The sequence below is a fragment of the Puma concolor genome, chromosome D1 (genome assembly GCF_028749965.1).
Source record: "Puma concolor isolate L17-30 chromosome D1, mPumCon1.1.hap2, whole genome shotgun sequence".
Taxonomy (NCBI): domain Eukaryota; kingdom Metazoa; phylum Chordata; class Mammalia; order Carnivora; family Felidae; genus Puma; species Puma concolor.
In genome coordinates, this window is record NC_141676.1 from 98696103 (window position 1) to 98710678 (window position 14576).

Consider the following 14576-nt stretch of genomic DNA (forward strand, 5'->3'; position numbering starts at 1 on the left):
TGTTGTAAGTGGGGGAAGGGGGTGGTTCTTCCCCTCAAGATGCCAGTTCTGGCCTTGACCCCGAGTCCTTCTCTTGAGTCTTCACAGGGAGAGGAAGGGTCTGTCTGTGATGCAGACGGCATAAGAGGGGTTAAATGTAGGCATCGCTGATTACAAGGCCCTCCAGGGCAGGGGCAGCTTCCTGGGTGGGGCAGGGTCCTCCTCACTCACAGCCTGGCACTCGATGAGTCACTCAGTGGCTCCCTGAGCCCTTTGGTGAACAGGCCTGGCCACGGGGAGATGACAGTGAGGTGGACCAGCGGGGGCTGGGAGAACTCTGAGCCCCCTTCCCATCAAAACACCTCGCGATGCTAAAGCCCAAGTCGGGCGGGAGGACAGGGCCTCTGGGTCTGGTTACGCGGCAAACCCAGTGCAAAGCGAAGCCTGACTGTCCCGGAGCAAAGCAAACAACGGCCTCCAACACCCTGGAAGAACCAGCCTGTGCCAGAGCCTGCGGGAGTGTGCTCCATCCTTAACCCTCCGAGAACGGACGAGGGCTGAATGGGGGGCCTTGCTGACCCCCGAGCCGACGAAGGGGGCACGTGAGGGTGACAGCACCAGGCGTCTGAACCGTCCTGTGCTGTGGGGGGAGGGTTCTCCCTGGCCAGAGAACTCAGAAGTGCCGCTGGCTCCCCCCACCCAGGGCATCTCTTGAAAGCCCTCAGCCTGGTCCTGAACAGCACCACCATTTACTGGGACATTCCATGTGCCAGGCGCCGGGCTGGCAGACGGGCCGGCGCCCTGAATTCTTACAGTCACCCTGCGAGGGAGAAGTGGGTACACGAATTCTCCTTCTACTCCTACTCCTACTTCTCCTATTGCTGCTGCTGCTTTGTAAAATTTATCGAGAGTTCACCCTATATTGGGCACTGCTCTCAGTCTTGTCAGCCCATCGCCTCATTTAACACACACACACACACACACACACACACACACACACACACACACACAAAACCCCTCTTAAAGTAAGATCTTTTATTATCCTCATTTTTTTTTCTTTCTTTTTTTTTTATTTTTCTTTTTGGGACAGAGAGAGACAGAGCATGAACGGGGGAGGGGCAGAGAGAGAGGGAGACACAGAATCGGAAACAGGCTCCAGGCTCTGAGCCATCAGCCCAGAGCCCGACGCGGGGCTCGAACTCACGGACTGCGAGATCGTGACCTGGCTGAAGTCGGCCGCTTAACCGACTGCGCCACCCAGGCGCCCCTATCCTCATTTTATAGGCGAGGAATCTGAGGCACAGGAGCTAAGCCCAAGGTGCTGGCAGAGCCCAGGATTAGGATCCTGGCCCGTCCGACTTCAGAACCTGACCCCGAGTCTACACCGCTCTCCAACCCCGGCCCTCACCACTGCCCCACAGAAACTCTCTGCTTTAGCCACGCCCAACTGTCACTGTGCCCCCAGCCAGTGTGGCTTCCTGCCTCCAGCGCTGGCCCATGCCACCACGCAGTCCGCATGGGTGCCTTCTCTTCTCTTTGCCCACCAAACATTCCAAAGTCCAGCCCAGAGGCACGATCTGACCACCAGCTGCAGCTAACGTTACGTATTTCCACCCGCCCTCTGCCCACGTCTGAGCCACGCGGCACAGCTACTGAACTTTATGTCACGTGTCAGACATTTTTGGGTTTTAACTGCCTCCTGGGAAAGACTGTGAGCCTCCGTCTCCCCACCTGCCCCCCAACCATGAGGAGGTTGGACCAGATGATTTCAATGTGTTTCTGAGTCCACGTTACCTACATGGGATGTGGGGAGCTCAGAGAGGGAGCAGCGAGGGATGTTTGTTGAGTGACTCATCGCCGTTCATAGGACTTTCTCTTGGCTTCTCACTTTCTCCCCTGACGCGGACTTGGATTTGGTCTACTGAACTGATGGGAGAAACGCTTGCCCTCACTTACTGGAGGCAGCTTTGCATCACCCGAGGTCATGCCGCTGGAGCCTGTGAGGAGCTCGGGAGCTCATGGAGGAAGAGCAAAACCCTGCGGCCCGAGCACCCCACGCCGTGCTCCTCTCCACAGGCACAGGGGCCGCGTGGGGCCGGATAACCAGTGCGCCTCTGGGTCTCCAGGGGAAACAGTGTGGACAGCTGATAGCACGCTTGGCCTCACAGAGACAAGCCAAGGCAGAGGCGAGGGGTTGACAGGGAGGCCCCTGCTTCTGGCTCTGCAGTAAATTAAACTTCAAACTGGCTCTGGCAGCAGCAGGGACAGTGCCTCCGGGCGTCTGGGTGATAAGGGGGCGGGCGCTCAGTTAAGCTCGGATACGGCAGCCGCGGGAGACACGCTGATCTGTGGAACAGAGCCGGGCAAGGCCTGTGGGAACCTCCCTGCACGAGAAAGGCTGAGGTGCAGATAAGATACAGAAGCAGGGAGAGAAAGGGCCAGGCGGGAAAGAGATGACCTAGCAGGTCTCGTCCATCCCTCTCATTTCAGATCTGCGGGCTGCACGGAGGGAGTCGGGAAGCCAAACATCAAGAAGCCCGAGGCAATGACGGTGACAGGGTAGGGTGAAGGGAACCCCACGTGGGCTTGAGGAAGCCTTACGGGCGACCCTTACTTTAAATAAACCCACTATCTGAAAATCTAAGCGAACCAGAGACAAGAGGAGGTGATTTTGCACTTGTAACTTTCCAGTGTCCGGGGTTGTTGTTAATTAATGCCCCGTCTGGTCCTTCCCATCTCCCAGCTTGGTTTTCAGCCATCAGATGAGGAAGTGGAACCCTGGACGTCAGCATCTTCGGTTTCTTGACACTTTGGGATCTTAGATTCTTGCAAGAGTCATTGTTCTCCTCGACGGATAGTCCCGCCCCGAACATAATTCATTAAAGTGTGATCTATCCAGAACTTCCTGAAACCCACCTACTGCTACTGAAAGTGGACACCATGGTACATTGCTGGATTGCTACCGCAAACTTAGAGCTGGCCTCCGCTTTCCACCACCAAGAACCACTGGCGTCTCCTTCGTCCCCTTGGAACAGAGCTCCTGGCTGTGGGTGACAGGTGTGAGTCTGGGGGCATTGCTCAGGGCCCCAGACTGACTCAGATAGTTTTCAGTTAATCATGCAAATTAGCCCTGGGCCACCAGCCTAGGGAAAACACAGCCCATGACACTGAGCAGCCGCTGGCTTTGGGTGGCCCATCACAACTTCCAAAGGCTCCACGCTGTCAGGTGCATCAAGTCCGGAAAACTGGAAAGGGAAAGGGAATGTCCAGTTACGGCGGACGTCCCGTGAGGCGTGCTGATATTAAGACAGGCCACTCGAGAAGAGCTGGGAGGCAGACGGTGCTGTCACCTCCAGGTGGCTGGACTCTGAACACAGGAGAGAGGGAGAGGATGATAAGACAGGAAGGAAGCCTGCTCAAAGGAGATGAGGAAAGAAAGCCAACAACAAAGTCCACAGGGGCCGTTTACCGAGTGCCAGTAACACGCACAGTACTAAGCATCTCACCTCCACCGTCTCTGCTGTGCCCTGAGCGACCCTAGGAGGTGATATTACCATCACCCTCATTTTACAAATGAGGAAACTGTAGAGGTGACTGGGTGGTTCAGGCAGTTAAGCATCTGACTCTTGATTTCTACTCAGGTGATGATTTCCTGGTTTATGAGTTTGAGCCCCACATCATTGTGGTGCCTGCTGGGGATTCTCCTCCCTCTCTCTGTCCCTCCCCTGCTCATGTTCTCTCTCAAAATAAACTTAAAAAAACAACACAAAAAACAAGGAAACTATAGTACATCCTATGCACACATAGCTAATAAACAGTAGAGCCAGGATTTAAAACTGACCGGTCTGATTCTAATATCCACGTTTCACTCTTTATAACACAGACTCCCCAAAGTAGGCATTGCAGATCTATCGTCCCTCCTTGATCCGGGGACCCCATGTCCCTCCTATCTCCTTCCCCCAACACGGCCACTGAAGTCCAGTCCCTGCCTGGAATCAGCCGAGAGCGCTAACCCACCGCCTGTTCTCTCCCTTACTTCGGGAGGGAAACAGCTGGGCTGGAACATTCCTATGAACTATCTGGGTGGTGTTTAAAATCCATTGTGGGGAAGCAGCTCTGGCTTCAGATGAAAGGCCTTTGGGGTAGAAAGATCCAGAAACCCTGTTTCTAACAAATGCTAATCATGCCTCAAACACAGTGAGATGTAAAAGCTGAACCATGGGTTACTAGCTAATAAAATACTTGGCGCCTAAAAGAAGGGCATGAAAAAGACGCCCCAAAGCTCTGTAACGTGGAATAAAAGTATCCGTTTCCTTCATTCCCCTGATTCATCTGGCTAAATATTTTAGATGTATTGACTTTACTAAGACAGGCTGCATGGGTCACCGGGAGAGGAAATTTACATCTGCTAATGACCCCCAACCACAATGGGCAATCTGTGCTCTCTGTTCTGCCCCAAGAAACCCAAGGGAAGGAGGGAGGAGCTGGCTTTTCAAAGTACGCACTGCAAAGCTATTTAGGAACCTAGATCCTTGTCGGGGACCCATCCTCCTAGACAAAGATCCACGACAGACTGGACTAGGAGATCTCACAAGACGTTGCTGGTATTTCTGATTTCATTCAGCAGGTGTAGAGACATTGGAATCTTCCTTTCATTGTACCAGAATTTCATCTCTTTGACAGCTAGGATTTCCACCTGCTCCTTGCCGGATCCCCATTGCCGAGAAGAGAGTCCAAGAGGCACTCACTAAATATTTATTGACTGAACTAATGAATGAGCGAAGGACTATTTCCGGTACCTGTTCCCTCATTCCCCTGTCCGTAGGAATCTGTGTCAATAGATCCTGCTGGACTCAACAGTCCTGTTCTGTATGGTCCCTAAGAGTGTTCACTCTCCCCAAGGGTCGTTATCAGGCCATCTGGCCAACACCTGTCACTTGTGACATCTGCCATGGCAAGATGAGCTGGACCCATCAGATCCTCTACCTTGCAAATTCAAACCAAGAGGGGCCGAGGGAAGTTGCCACTGATGTGCACGCTGAGCGGAGACTGTAAACCCCCTGATGGCAGGGACCGCGTCTACCTTGTTTTCTGCATCGTTCCCAATGCATGATATTCCGAATCATGCCTGAAATAGAGTAAATGCTCACTAAAAGTTTTCCTGAATAAATAGACATTGGGCCTGCATGGCCATTATGGAACAGGTGCATGATGAATGAGCCAGGGAAAGCAATAAGCCAGAGAGGGAACAGCAAAGATTCGATATCACAAGAGCCATAAAGGAGCTATGAGACAAAGATCCTAGGCTTCCTCCCTTCCTGCCCTCTCCGGAGCCACACAACATCCTACCTACCACACGTGGGCCAGTGTGATGTGTCTCTTCTCTTGCAATACGAATGGTCCAGATCAGAGCAGTGCTGGGTCCACACACAGAAGACCAGGTGTGTCACATGTACACCTGAGCAGGTGGCTCTTTTATTTTAGTCTGGTTTTGCCAGTGAGTGTAACCAAAGGCTGATGTGTGTTACAAAGGGAGGAGACGGGGCAAAGTCTTGGGGAAGAGACGTTATCACCTCTCTGGGCTGAGAGGCTCCTCTCCTTCCCTCTGCACTGGGGTTGTTCATTTCCAGCTCAGCTACGAGCACCAGCGCACCGAGTGGGAAGCTCATCCTGTAAAGTCATCAAGGGGATACCAGCAACACACCAGAGAATTCCAGGGAGGGCATAGCAGACCGGGCACCGGCCTTGCAGGGTGACCACGTGAATGCAGGCTTCCGGACCCGCTCAGCCCTCAGCTAGCTCTGTGGATGGGCAAGATATTCAACGTTAAGATACTCAACGTTGAGCCTCTGTTTCTCTTATAAAGTGGGGCCAATAACACCTAGCTCTCGGGGTAGTAGCGTCAAAATCAGTGCCTAGCGCATAGTAGGGGCTCCACGCATGTGACTCGAGTGACCTGTTACAGAGGGTTGTGTGTTATTTTAAGTGATTTAAATCTCACACCAACCTGCAAGATTTGCAAAGTAGAGGCTAGCACTCACATTTTGCAGATGAAGAAACTGAGTTAAACGGGAAAAGTAACTTGTCCAAGGTCACCCACACAACAGCCAAACTCCATGCCAAGTGCCACAGTGCTGTCCGCACCACAAAATTGCAAGACGGGTGATCAGATGTGCCCGGATTAAGCTGGCCCTGGGCTGGCCATACCTCTCTTAATCACACACAAGGTTTCATTCAGCGGTTTGCGTACGATACGTCCAGGAGTTGGATGAATCAACAGATGAAGGAATGAACGGGTGGGTGAATGCATTAATGAGTATCCTGTCTTAATTCTACTCCACACATAACTGGCAATGAAACCTGGGGACCTCATCCAGACTAAGCCCTGTGGGGCCTCCTGGTGCGTGTTTCTCTCCCTCTCTTGGGAACGGCTGATCGCAGGCCTGGTGTTGGGTACAGCTCACACTATCAGCCCCTCCTCTGCCAGCAAGGAAAGCAGAGGGAGGCCCTGCCCATTCTACGTACTGGTTTCTGCAGTCTCGTACTCGCTGTCTCTGAGAAGCTCAAAGATGTCCACTTCGACCTTGGCCTTGCCCAGCCTCTCAGGAGCGCGGTTGATGCGGTTCTTGGCCAGGGTGATGGAGAGCCGCTCCCCTCTGCTGCACTCCATGGGGTCATCCAAGATAGCAGCTGTGGGCAGGCAACCACACGGAGACAGTTGGTACCCTCTCCCGTCACCCTCCTCTTTCTCCAGTCTCCCCCCACTGCCACCTTCCTCTTCCAGGCAGCTCCCCGCGTCCCCCTCCACCCTGCCGTCCTCGGAACTATTCCCAAAGCCAGCTCTCTACATGCTAAGGGTCGTGGTTCGTAGCCAGGTGCAGCCATGAATTCTAATGTGCATCTCTACCTCAGGAACCCCATCATGTCATAGCAGGGCCCCGGGGGCCAATGTGTACGAGGTCCTGAGACCCAGGCGTGGCGATACGCTTGGACGTACATGTGCACACCGGCCAGCGTGTGCAAAGGGAGACAGTGGCTGTCCTGTGAAAATGGCATTCTGGGCCTCTGCGAAACTCGCCCTGAGATGAGAGGGTTAAGGGAAGCCAGGCATGAGAGGGAGAGCTGTGGCACGAAGGAGCAGGGTCAGGGTCCTGCCGAACCCGGGTGCTCCCGGCTCAGACACTGACGAACCATGGCAGCCGGTGAGCGAGGCAGTTTCTCTGAACTTCCTTTCCTCACTGAGTGTTACGAGTAGTAAGAGAACCTCTGGGGGTTGGTGTGTGACTTCAGTAAGATAACGTACGTGGGTGACACATCACACGGATTTCATCGGCGTGATTTAATAGGAATGGTTGGAGGGAGGTGGTACCGATAGCTGCCCAACTTCCGGAAGCACTATTCAGGTAGCACAGAGGCCTAGGTTCGAATCCCAGCTCCATCCTGAATTAGCTACGAGACCTCAGTTTCCTCACTTGGAAAATGGGGAGGGCGCCCAGTCCTTGGGCTTCTGTGAAGATTACGTGAACAGTGTATGCAAAGTGCTCAACATAGTACCTGGCACATGGTATAAACACTCAACAAATCGAGCTCGGGATATCGTTCATTCTCTTGGCAGAGGAAGTTACAAAATCGAGCATCTCTACAAAGCTTGTATGTGAATGCTCAGAGCAGCACTATTCATAATAACCCCAAAGTGGAAAACTCCAAATGCCCATCAACTGACGAGCGAATAAGCTAAATGCAGTATATCCACGCAATGGAACAGTACGTGACAATAAAAAGGAAGGAGGTTCTCACACATGCCACAACATGCATGACCCTCGCAAGCATGATGCTAAGTGAAAGAAGCCAGACGCAAAATACTGCACATTGGATGATTCGTTTATATGGAATTTCCAGAATAGGTAAATCCACAGAGGTGGAAGGTAGATAGATTAGTGGTTGCCTAGCGGCCGTGGTGGAAAAGCTGGATGGCATGGGGGAGTAATTGCTAATGCACACACAACGTTTCTTTTCGGGGTGATGAAAATGTTCTAAAATTGACTATGGTGATAGATGCATGATGCTGTGACTATACTAAAAACCACTGAATCGTATACTTTTAGTGGGTGAATCGTGTGGTATCTGAATTATATTTTAATAAAGCTGTTACAGAAAAAAAAAAGGAGAAATATGAAGTTTATCTTTCAGAGGTTTGAAGGCTCAGAAAAGCATCACGGGGAATCACGCCAAATAGATTTCACTGACTCGTGGCCCTTGAATCTCTGTGGCTGGTGTGGACTGAAGAGACCCAGGTCCCATGCTGTCTTTTCTGGATCCTGCTCCCATACCTACTGTGACCCATTTTCCAAACCAAAAATAAGGACACAGAATAGTACAAAGCCTTTTTTTTTTTTTTCTGATTTGTGGATGTATTTATACGCATTGCCTTGTTGAAGGATGAAAATCAGATTCATTGACACAGGTTGGGCCATACATTGGGCAACGGAGGTGCGTCCAAAGACGTAGGCATTTAAGTGGGCTTCCGTGAATTAAGTAGCAAAGTCCTCACACACCTGGCGTGATCACCACCTGCCTGAATGGCCAAAGGGCTAGAAAGGTGTGTCTGAAGAGCCTGAGGACACCCACAACACCTGCCCAGGTGGCCTCAGAAAAGCGAGACCAGGATGAGAATACTACTTGGGAAGCACAAAAATCTAAACGACTGTACGGGGCTGGAGGAGGACCCTGGGAAGAGAAAAGAAGGGCAACCTATAGAAATGATTCTCAAATGGTGTTCCTTGGAGGGCCCTGGGTCCCATTAGGAAGCAGAGGGGGAGGCCACATGGCGGTCTCCAGCCCACGCCAGCTTCAACCAGCACACCTCCCCATCAGTTTTGGATATTTGGGGTTCCACGTAAGACTCGATATGGAAAAAAAAAAGTTGCACCATTAAAAACAAAATAGGGGGCACTCAGGTCATGATGTCACAGGTTGTGGGTTTGAGCCCCGCATCGGGCTTGGGGCTAACAGCGTAGAGCCTGCTTTAGAACCTCTGTCTTCCTCTCTCTCTGCCCCTACCCTTCTCATGCTCTCTCTCTCTCTCTTAAAAATAAACATTTAAAAAAATAAAATAAAACACAGTAATATGAAGTAAAATAAAATAAAATAAAATAAAAATAAAATAAAATACAGTAAAATAAAATAGAATTAGAAATCACTAGTCTAGCCTTAAAGCATAGAAAAGAGACATCTGAAATGCCAGGAATGGGCAGAACCATCCCACACAAGTCCCGGGAAAGAGGCATTAGGTCCATGGCATGCGAGCTTTACGTTAGCAGGCACGCATTTATTCAGTGACAACATTAGCGTAAGTGCTTAGTGGACACGATCTCACTCAATCTCTGCAACAACTCTGTGAGAAGTGTGTGTTCTGTGTGTTATCCTCATTTGAGGATGAGAAAACAGAGGTCAGAGAGGTCGAGGGACCTGCCCCAATTCACAGGGCTGGTGAGCAGTAGAGGTAGAAGGTAACCCCAGGTCAACCTCACGTGGACCCTGGACCCTGAACCAAGGCTCATTTCCTTCAGTGCAATTCGTCTTCAGGGGAATTTGCTGCCGAGAAGGGGGTGTACTAGGTAGGTGCGTCTCAATCAGCTCAGGCTGCTGTCACAAACAACCACAGACTAGGTGGCTTATCTAGCAAACATTTTTTCCTCACAGTCGTGGAGGTGGGAGATCTGAGATCAGCTAGCATGGTTGGGATCTATTGCGGACACCTGCCTTCTTACATGGTCCTCAGATGGAGGAGAGGGAGGGACAACGTTCTCTGGACTCTTCTCAGAAGGGCACTAATCCCATCACGGAAGTCCCCCCACCCTTGTGACCTCATCAAAATCGAATCCCCTCCCCAAGGTCCCACCTCCTAATACCATCATCTTGGGGGTTAGGATTTAACACGTGCATTTCGGGAGGACACAATTCAGTCCATCGCAACAGGGCGCACGAGCCTTTCACATACCATAAAGGAAGTCTTGGGGCCCCTGGGTGGTTCAGTCGGTTGAGTGTCCGACCTTGGCTTAGGTCAAGATCTCGAGGTTCACGAGTTCGAGCCCCGCATCGGGCTCGCTGCTGTCTTGCTGCTGACAGGCTGACAGCACGGAGCCTGCTCTGGATCCTCTGTCCTCTTCTCCCTCTGCCCCTCCCCTGCTCCCACTCTCTCTCAAAATATAAGTTTAAAAAAAAAAACATTAAAAAAAGAAAGTCTCATCAAGGCAAATCAACTCTGAAACACTAATAGACAGGACCCTGGGCCTCTGGAAATTCCCCTAGCTAATGCTCCCAACCCCCAGTAAATTTCTAAACTGGGAGCCTTTTTCTCTTTGGGTCATATGACCTCACTCTCCCCAACTTTTCCATCGATCACCTTGTAAATATTAGCAAATCACTTGTAACCACGTAAATTAATAAAACAATCTCTCGGAAAATGCCCACGTCCCCTGTAAGTCTGGGAAGGAGCTCAGCCCTCTAGGGTGGCGGGGGGCGGGGGGGAGCTCCCTCAGCGATGTTTGGATCAGGCTCATGCTACCGACGCCTCACTTGTCTCTGTCACGTCAGTACACGAAGGGCACAATCCCACCTGGACCGACAGGAGGCAACACACATACGATCGTCTGTTCTGGGGTTGTGGGTTCTCTTCTCCTCGACAGCACACCTTCAGGACACATGCTGGGAACTGAATGTGTCCCCCCCCCTACATTCACATGTTGAACCCTTAGCTTCCAAGGTGACTGTGTTTAGAGACAGGGCCTTTCAGAGGTGATGAAAGTTAAATGAAGTCATGAGGCTAAGTCCCTGCTCTGAGAGGATTAGTGTCCCTGCAAGGAGGGACACCAGAGAGCTCTCTCTTTCTCTCCCCCGGTGTGAGGGTGTGGCAGGAAGGCAAGCCAGGGAGCAGGCTCCCCCCAGAAAATGAGTCTGTTGGCACCTTGACCTTGGACGTCTGGCCTCCAGAACTGTCAGAAATAAATGTCCGTTGTGGACGCCACCCACTCTGTGGTGTTCCGTTATGGTGGCCCGAGATGACAAGGAAAATGTGCCAACACCAACCCAGATGTACAGGACAGCCGCCAGCCATGGAACACCACATAATCAACTCACAGAGCATCACTGGACACACCCGGAGACAGAGGGATCATGACCAGGCGGGGAAGAGGGAATGTGGCAATGTTATATTAAGGGGCATATGAGGTCCCCTGAGCACCTCTTTCTTCTTTTCCTCCCCACTGGGTTCAACGAAGGGACTCTGCAACTCTCTCCAACCTCCATGCTGTTCTGGGCACCACTTTTCAATTCAGGTTTTAGGTTTTTGACAATGATCAGCTCCTTTCTGGGAACAGCCTCAACTGGGTGGCTGGTTGGCCTCGGCCATATTGAGGTCAGAACCCACATTCCGGGGCTGTGGGCACAAAGGATGAGGTACAGGCTCAGGCTCTTAGGACACCAGAGGAACATGTCCCCAACAGGCAGTCACCAAGAGCAGGCTTGCTGTTTGGCAGTCCCTGGTGAGGGGCCCCGTGTGTGTCTGGAGAGCAGCGTACTCAGGACTGAGTGCGCAGCTGACGCTCCTGTCCCCCAGGCCTGGCTGTCCGGTTACGCCAGGATGCTGCTCAGAGTTCCTAGCCGCCTGCCTAAGGAAGAACAGTATCATCTGGCACATCGTCCAGCCCCGGAGATGGTTCTTCAGAGAAGTCAATGAGGAAGCGTGGTAAGGCTGGGAGGTCGGGGGCTACATCAAGGACAAGGCTGAGATGGAGAGACGCAATCAGGGGCCAGGGTCTTTCTCATGCTTCCGGCCATGGGGACTCTGTGCCCAGGGACTCTTCCACAATAAGCCCTCAACATGCCTCTTTCATGCCCAGGGAGCTGGTGACCCCTTACGTTGGGCCTTTCTCCCCACAAGCCAAGAGCTGCACTCTGCCCAGTTCTCTCAGAGCTCCTTTCAGGCTCATGCGAAGGAAAGGGTGACCTCCCGACTCTGTGCCCACCTCCCCCTCCAAGGTCTCCTCCATGTTCCAGACCCAGACCGAGGTCTACTCCAGAGAGGACACCTCCCCTGGGGCTGGCTGGCCTGGCTCTGCCCACTCTATTCCCTTCTGGTTCACCCAATGAGTGTGGCCATGATTATCACTGACCTGCTCAAATTATTGAGCCTCCCCATTATCCAATGGTTGGTCCCATTTGAGTCTCTAAGATGGCATCGGGGCCTCTGCAGTCTGGCTTCCACAGAGCACTCCCTTTCACCCCCAGAGCGACAGCGCCCCTATATCAGGACCAGGACTGGCCTACGTTCCTTCCTCCATTGCCTCTGCTGACACTGGCCCCACCCCTTATTCCTCCTTTCCTTATAAGGACCCTCCTTCTTCCTCCTCAGACCCACCTCTTCCAAGAAGCCCTCCTTGACTTCCCCAGCCCAGTACTCTCCTGACATTTCCCCAGCGACCACTCATTGCCCTGGAAGGGTGCTTACCTTAACATCGAGGTCTTTCTGTAACTTCCCTCAACTAGATTGAACCTTAAAAGCTCAGAGTGATCTCCTTCCTTTGAAACTCCCAGGTTCCCCGTCCCAAATTAATTCCCTCTTCCTTAAAACTCCCACAGAAATTTCTCTGTACCGTTCATGAGACACTCATCACTTTTGACTTTTTTATTATGCCTATCTGTTTATCCGTCTTCTCTCCCGGAGGCGGCCGGCTCCTTGAGGGTGAGGGCCAAGCCAAATTCATCTCTGTACCCTCACGATTCCAGACACGTATGCCGGAGGCCCTTAATGAATGGTTATTGAGTGAGTGAATAATAGGAGGGGGTGCAGAAGCATGAGCTATCGCTCAGACTGAGAACAGTCCCTCGGAACCAGCACTACAGGGTGCAGGGCCCACGTGGGGGCCTCTAGGGCACCTGGGGGCCGGCCCACCTGTGCGAACTGGAACAGGGCTCTCCCTCCTCGAATTCTCAACAGCCTGGAAATCACCCCTCAGGTTGGAAAAATCAGCCTCCTTTAATCCCTTGGGTCTTCTAGAATCTCTCTACTCAAGATTTCCAAGCACTTTGATAATTTTTATCTCTGTAAGGTGGGGGGGGGGGGGTTGCAGAGAATTATGGGAGAGCCTTTACAGGCAGTATCTGTAACACCGCCCGCAGCTGTTAGAGCCCTGTGCTCAGAGAAAGAGATGCTTGGAGCCTCCAGGGAACCAGTCAGCTTTGCTCCCAGGCCGAGCCCCAGCCCCAGGATCACCATTCACCTGACACCAGCTTCCCTTGCTCACCTCTGACTTCTCGCGCCTCTCTTCTTACCCCTGATGGTCCCTGTCATCCTTCCTGTTGGAGGAGGTCACATCGCTGTGTGGGTCGCTCCACCAGAAACCCACACCCTTCTTCCTCACCTGGGGTGCAACACAGGACTGCCATCTGCCCCTGGCCTCGCCCGGCCAGCTCCCCCTCACATTCTGGACTGTATTTGTTTCCTGGGGCAGACGTGGGGGGTGGGGGTGGGGGGGGGCTTAAATAACAGAAATTTCTTTTCTCACGGTTCTGCAAGCAAGGAGTCCAGGATCAAGATGTCAGCGGAACTGGCTTCTTCGGAGGCTTCTCTCCTCAGTTCATCTCCCTGTGTCCTCACGTGGTCTTTCCACAGCTGCATCTGTATCCTAATCTCCTCTTCTTATGAGGACACTTGTCATTCTGGATTAGGGCCCACCCTAATGACTTCATTTTAATTTAATTACCTCTTCAAAGACATCATCTCCAAATGCAGTCTCTTAGTTAGGACTTTTAACATATGAATTGCAGGGGGGCGGGTCAGCCTTGAAGTATGTTGGACTTGGGCTCAGGTCATGACCTGAGGATTCTTGGGTTCGAGCCCCGCATCGGGCTCTGTGCTGACAGCTCGGAACCTGGAGCCTGCTTCAGATTCTGTGTCTCCCTCTCTCTCTGCCCCTCCCCTGCTCACACTCGGTCTCTCTCTCCAAAATAAAGAAACATTAAAAAAAAAAAAAAAGGAGGCATATGAATGGGGGGGGGGCACACTAGTGAGCCCATAACCTGGACCTTCACCTCCAGCCATTGCCCAGCTCCCACCCCCTCTCCCAGTCCTCAGAGAGATTAATCCGAGGCCACTTTCTAGAACTGCCTTCACTCTGTGCCCCCACCTTTTTTTTTTTTTTCATGTAAGTATGTGAGTAAGTAAGTAATCTCTACACCCAATGTGGGGCTTGAACTCATGACACCGGGATCAAGAGTCACATGCTCTTCCAATTGAGCCAGCCAGGTGCCCCTTTCCAAAAGGCTCAGATAATGAGGTCTCTGATTCTAGGAGAGCCTCACCACCCCCCACTCCTACCCCCCCCCCCCACCTTGCCGCCTTACCATGCCCAGCTGTCCTCTCCTGACCCTCTGCCTCTCACCACACTTCCCTTCCCTCCTTTACCTTCAGTCTCTCCCCAGACCAGCTCATTCCCTTTTGCTAAAACGTGCTCAGGCCCTCCCCTCCCACAGGGACCCTCAATGGACCACAGTGACCACGTGTGACCCTCTGGCTGTCCCTTCCATCTTACCTCCGA

General features: G+C 52.2%; 1 protein-coding gene across 5 annotated transcripts in view; it reads right to left on the reverse strand.

Moving 5' to 3' along the window:
- GRIK4 (glutamate ionotropic receptor kainate type subunit 4) overlaps positions 1–14576 on the reverse strand; it is a 431577-nt gene that overhangs the window by 170652 nt on the left and 246349 nt on the right. For 3 of the 5 annotated variants that reach the window (XM_086678845.1, XM_086678847.1, XM_086678844.1), the window contains exon 4: positions 6505–6669. The exons of the other annotated variants lie outside the window; for them this stretch is intronic. In XM_086678845.1, coding sequence (XP_086534971.1) covers positions 6505–6669 — 165 coding nt within the window. The remainder of the gene's footprint in view (positions 1–6504; positions 6670–14576) is intronic. 5 annotated transcript variants of the gene reach the window in all.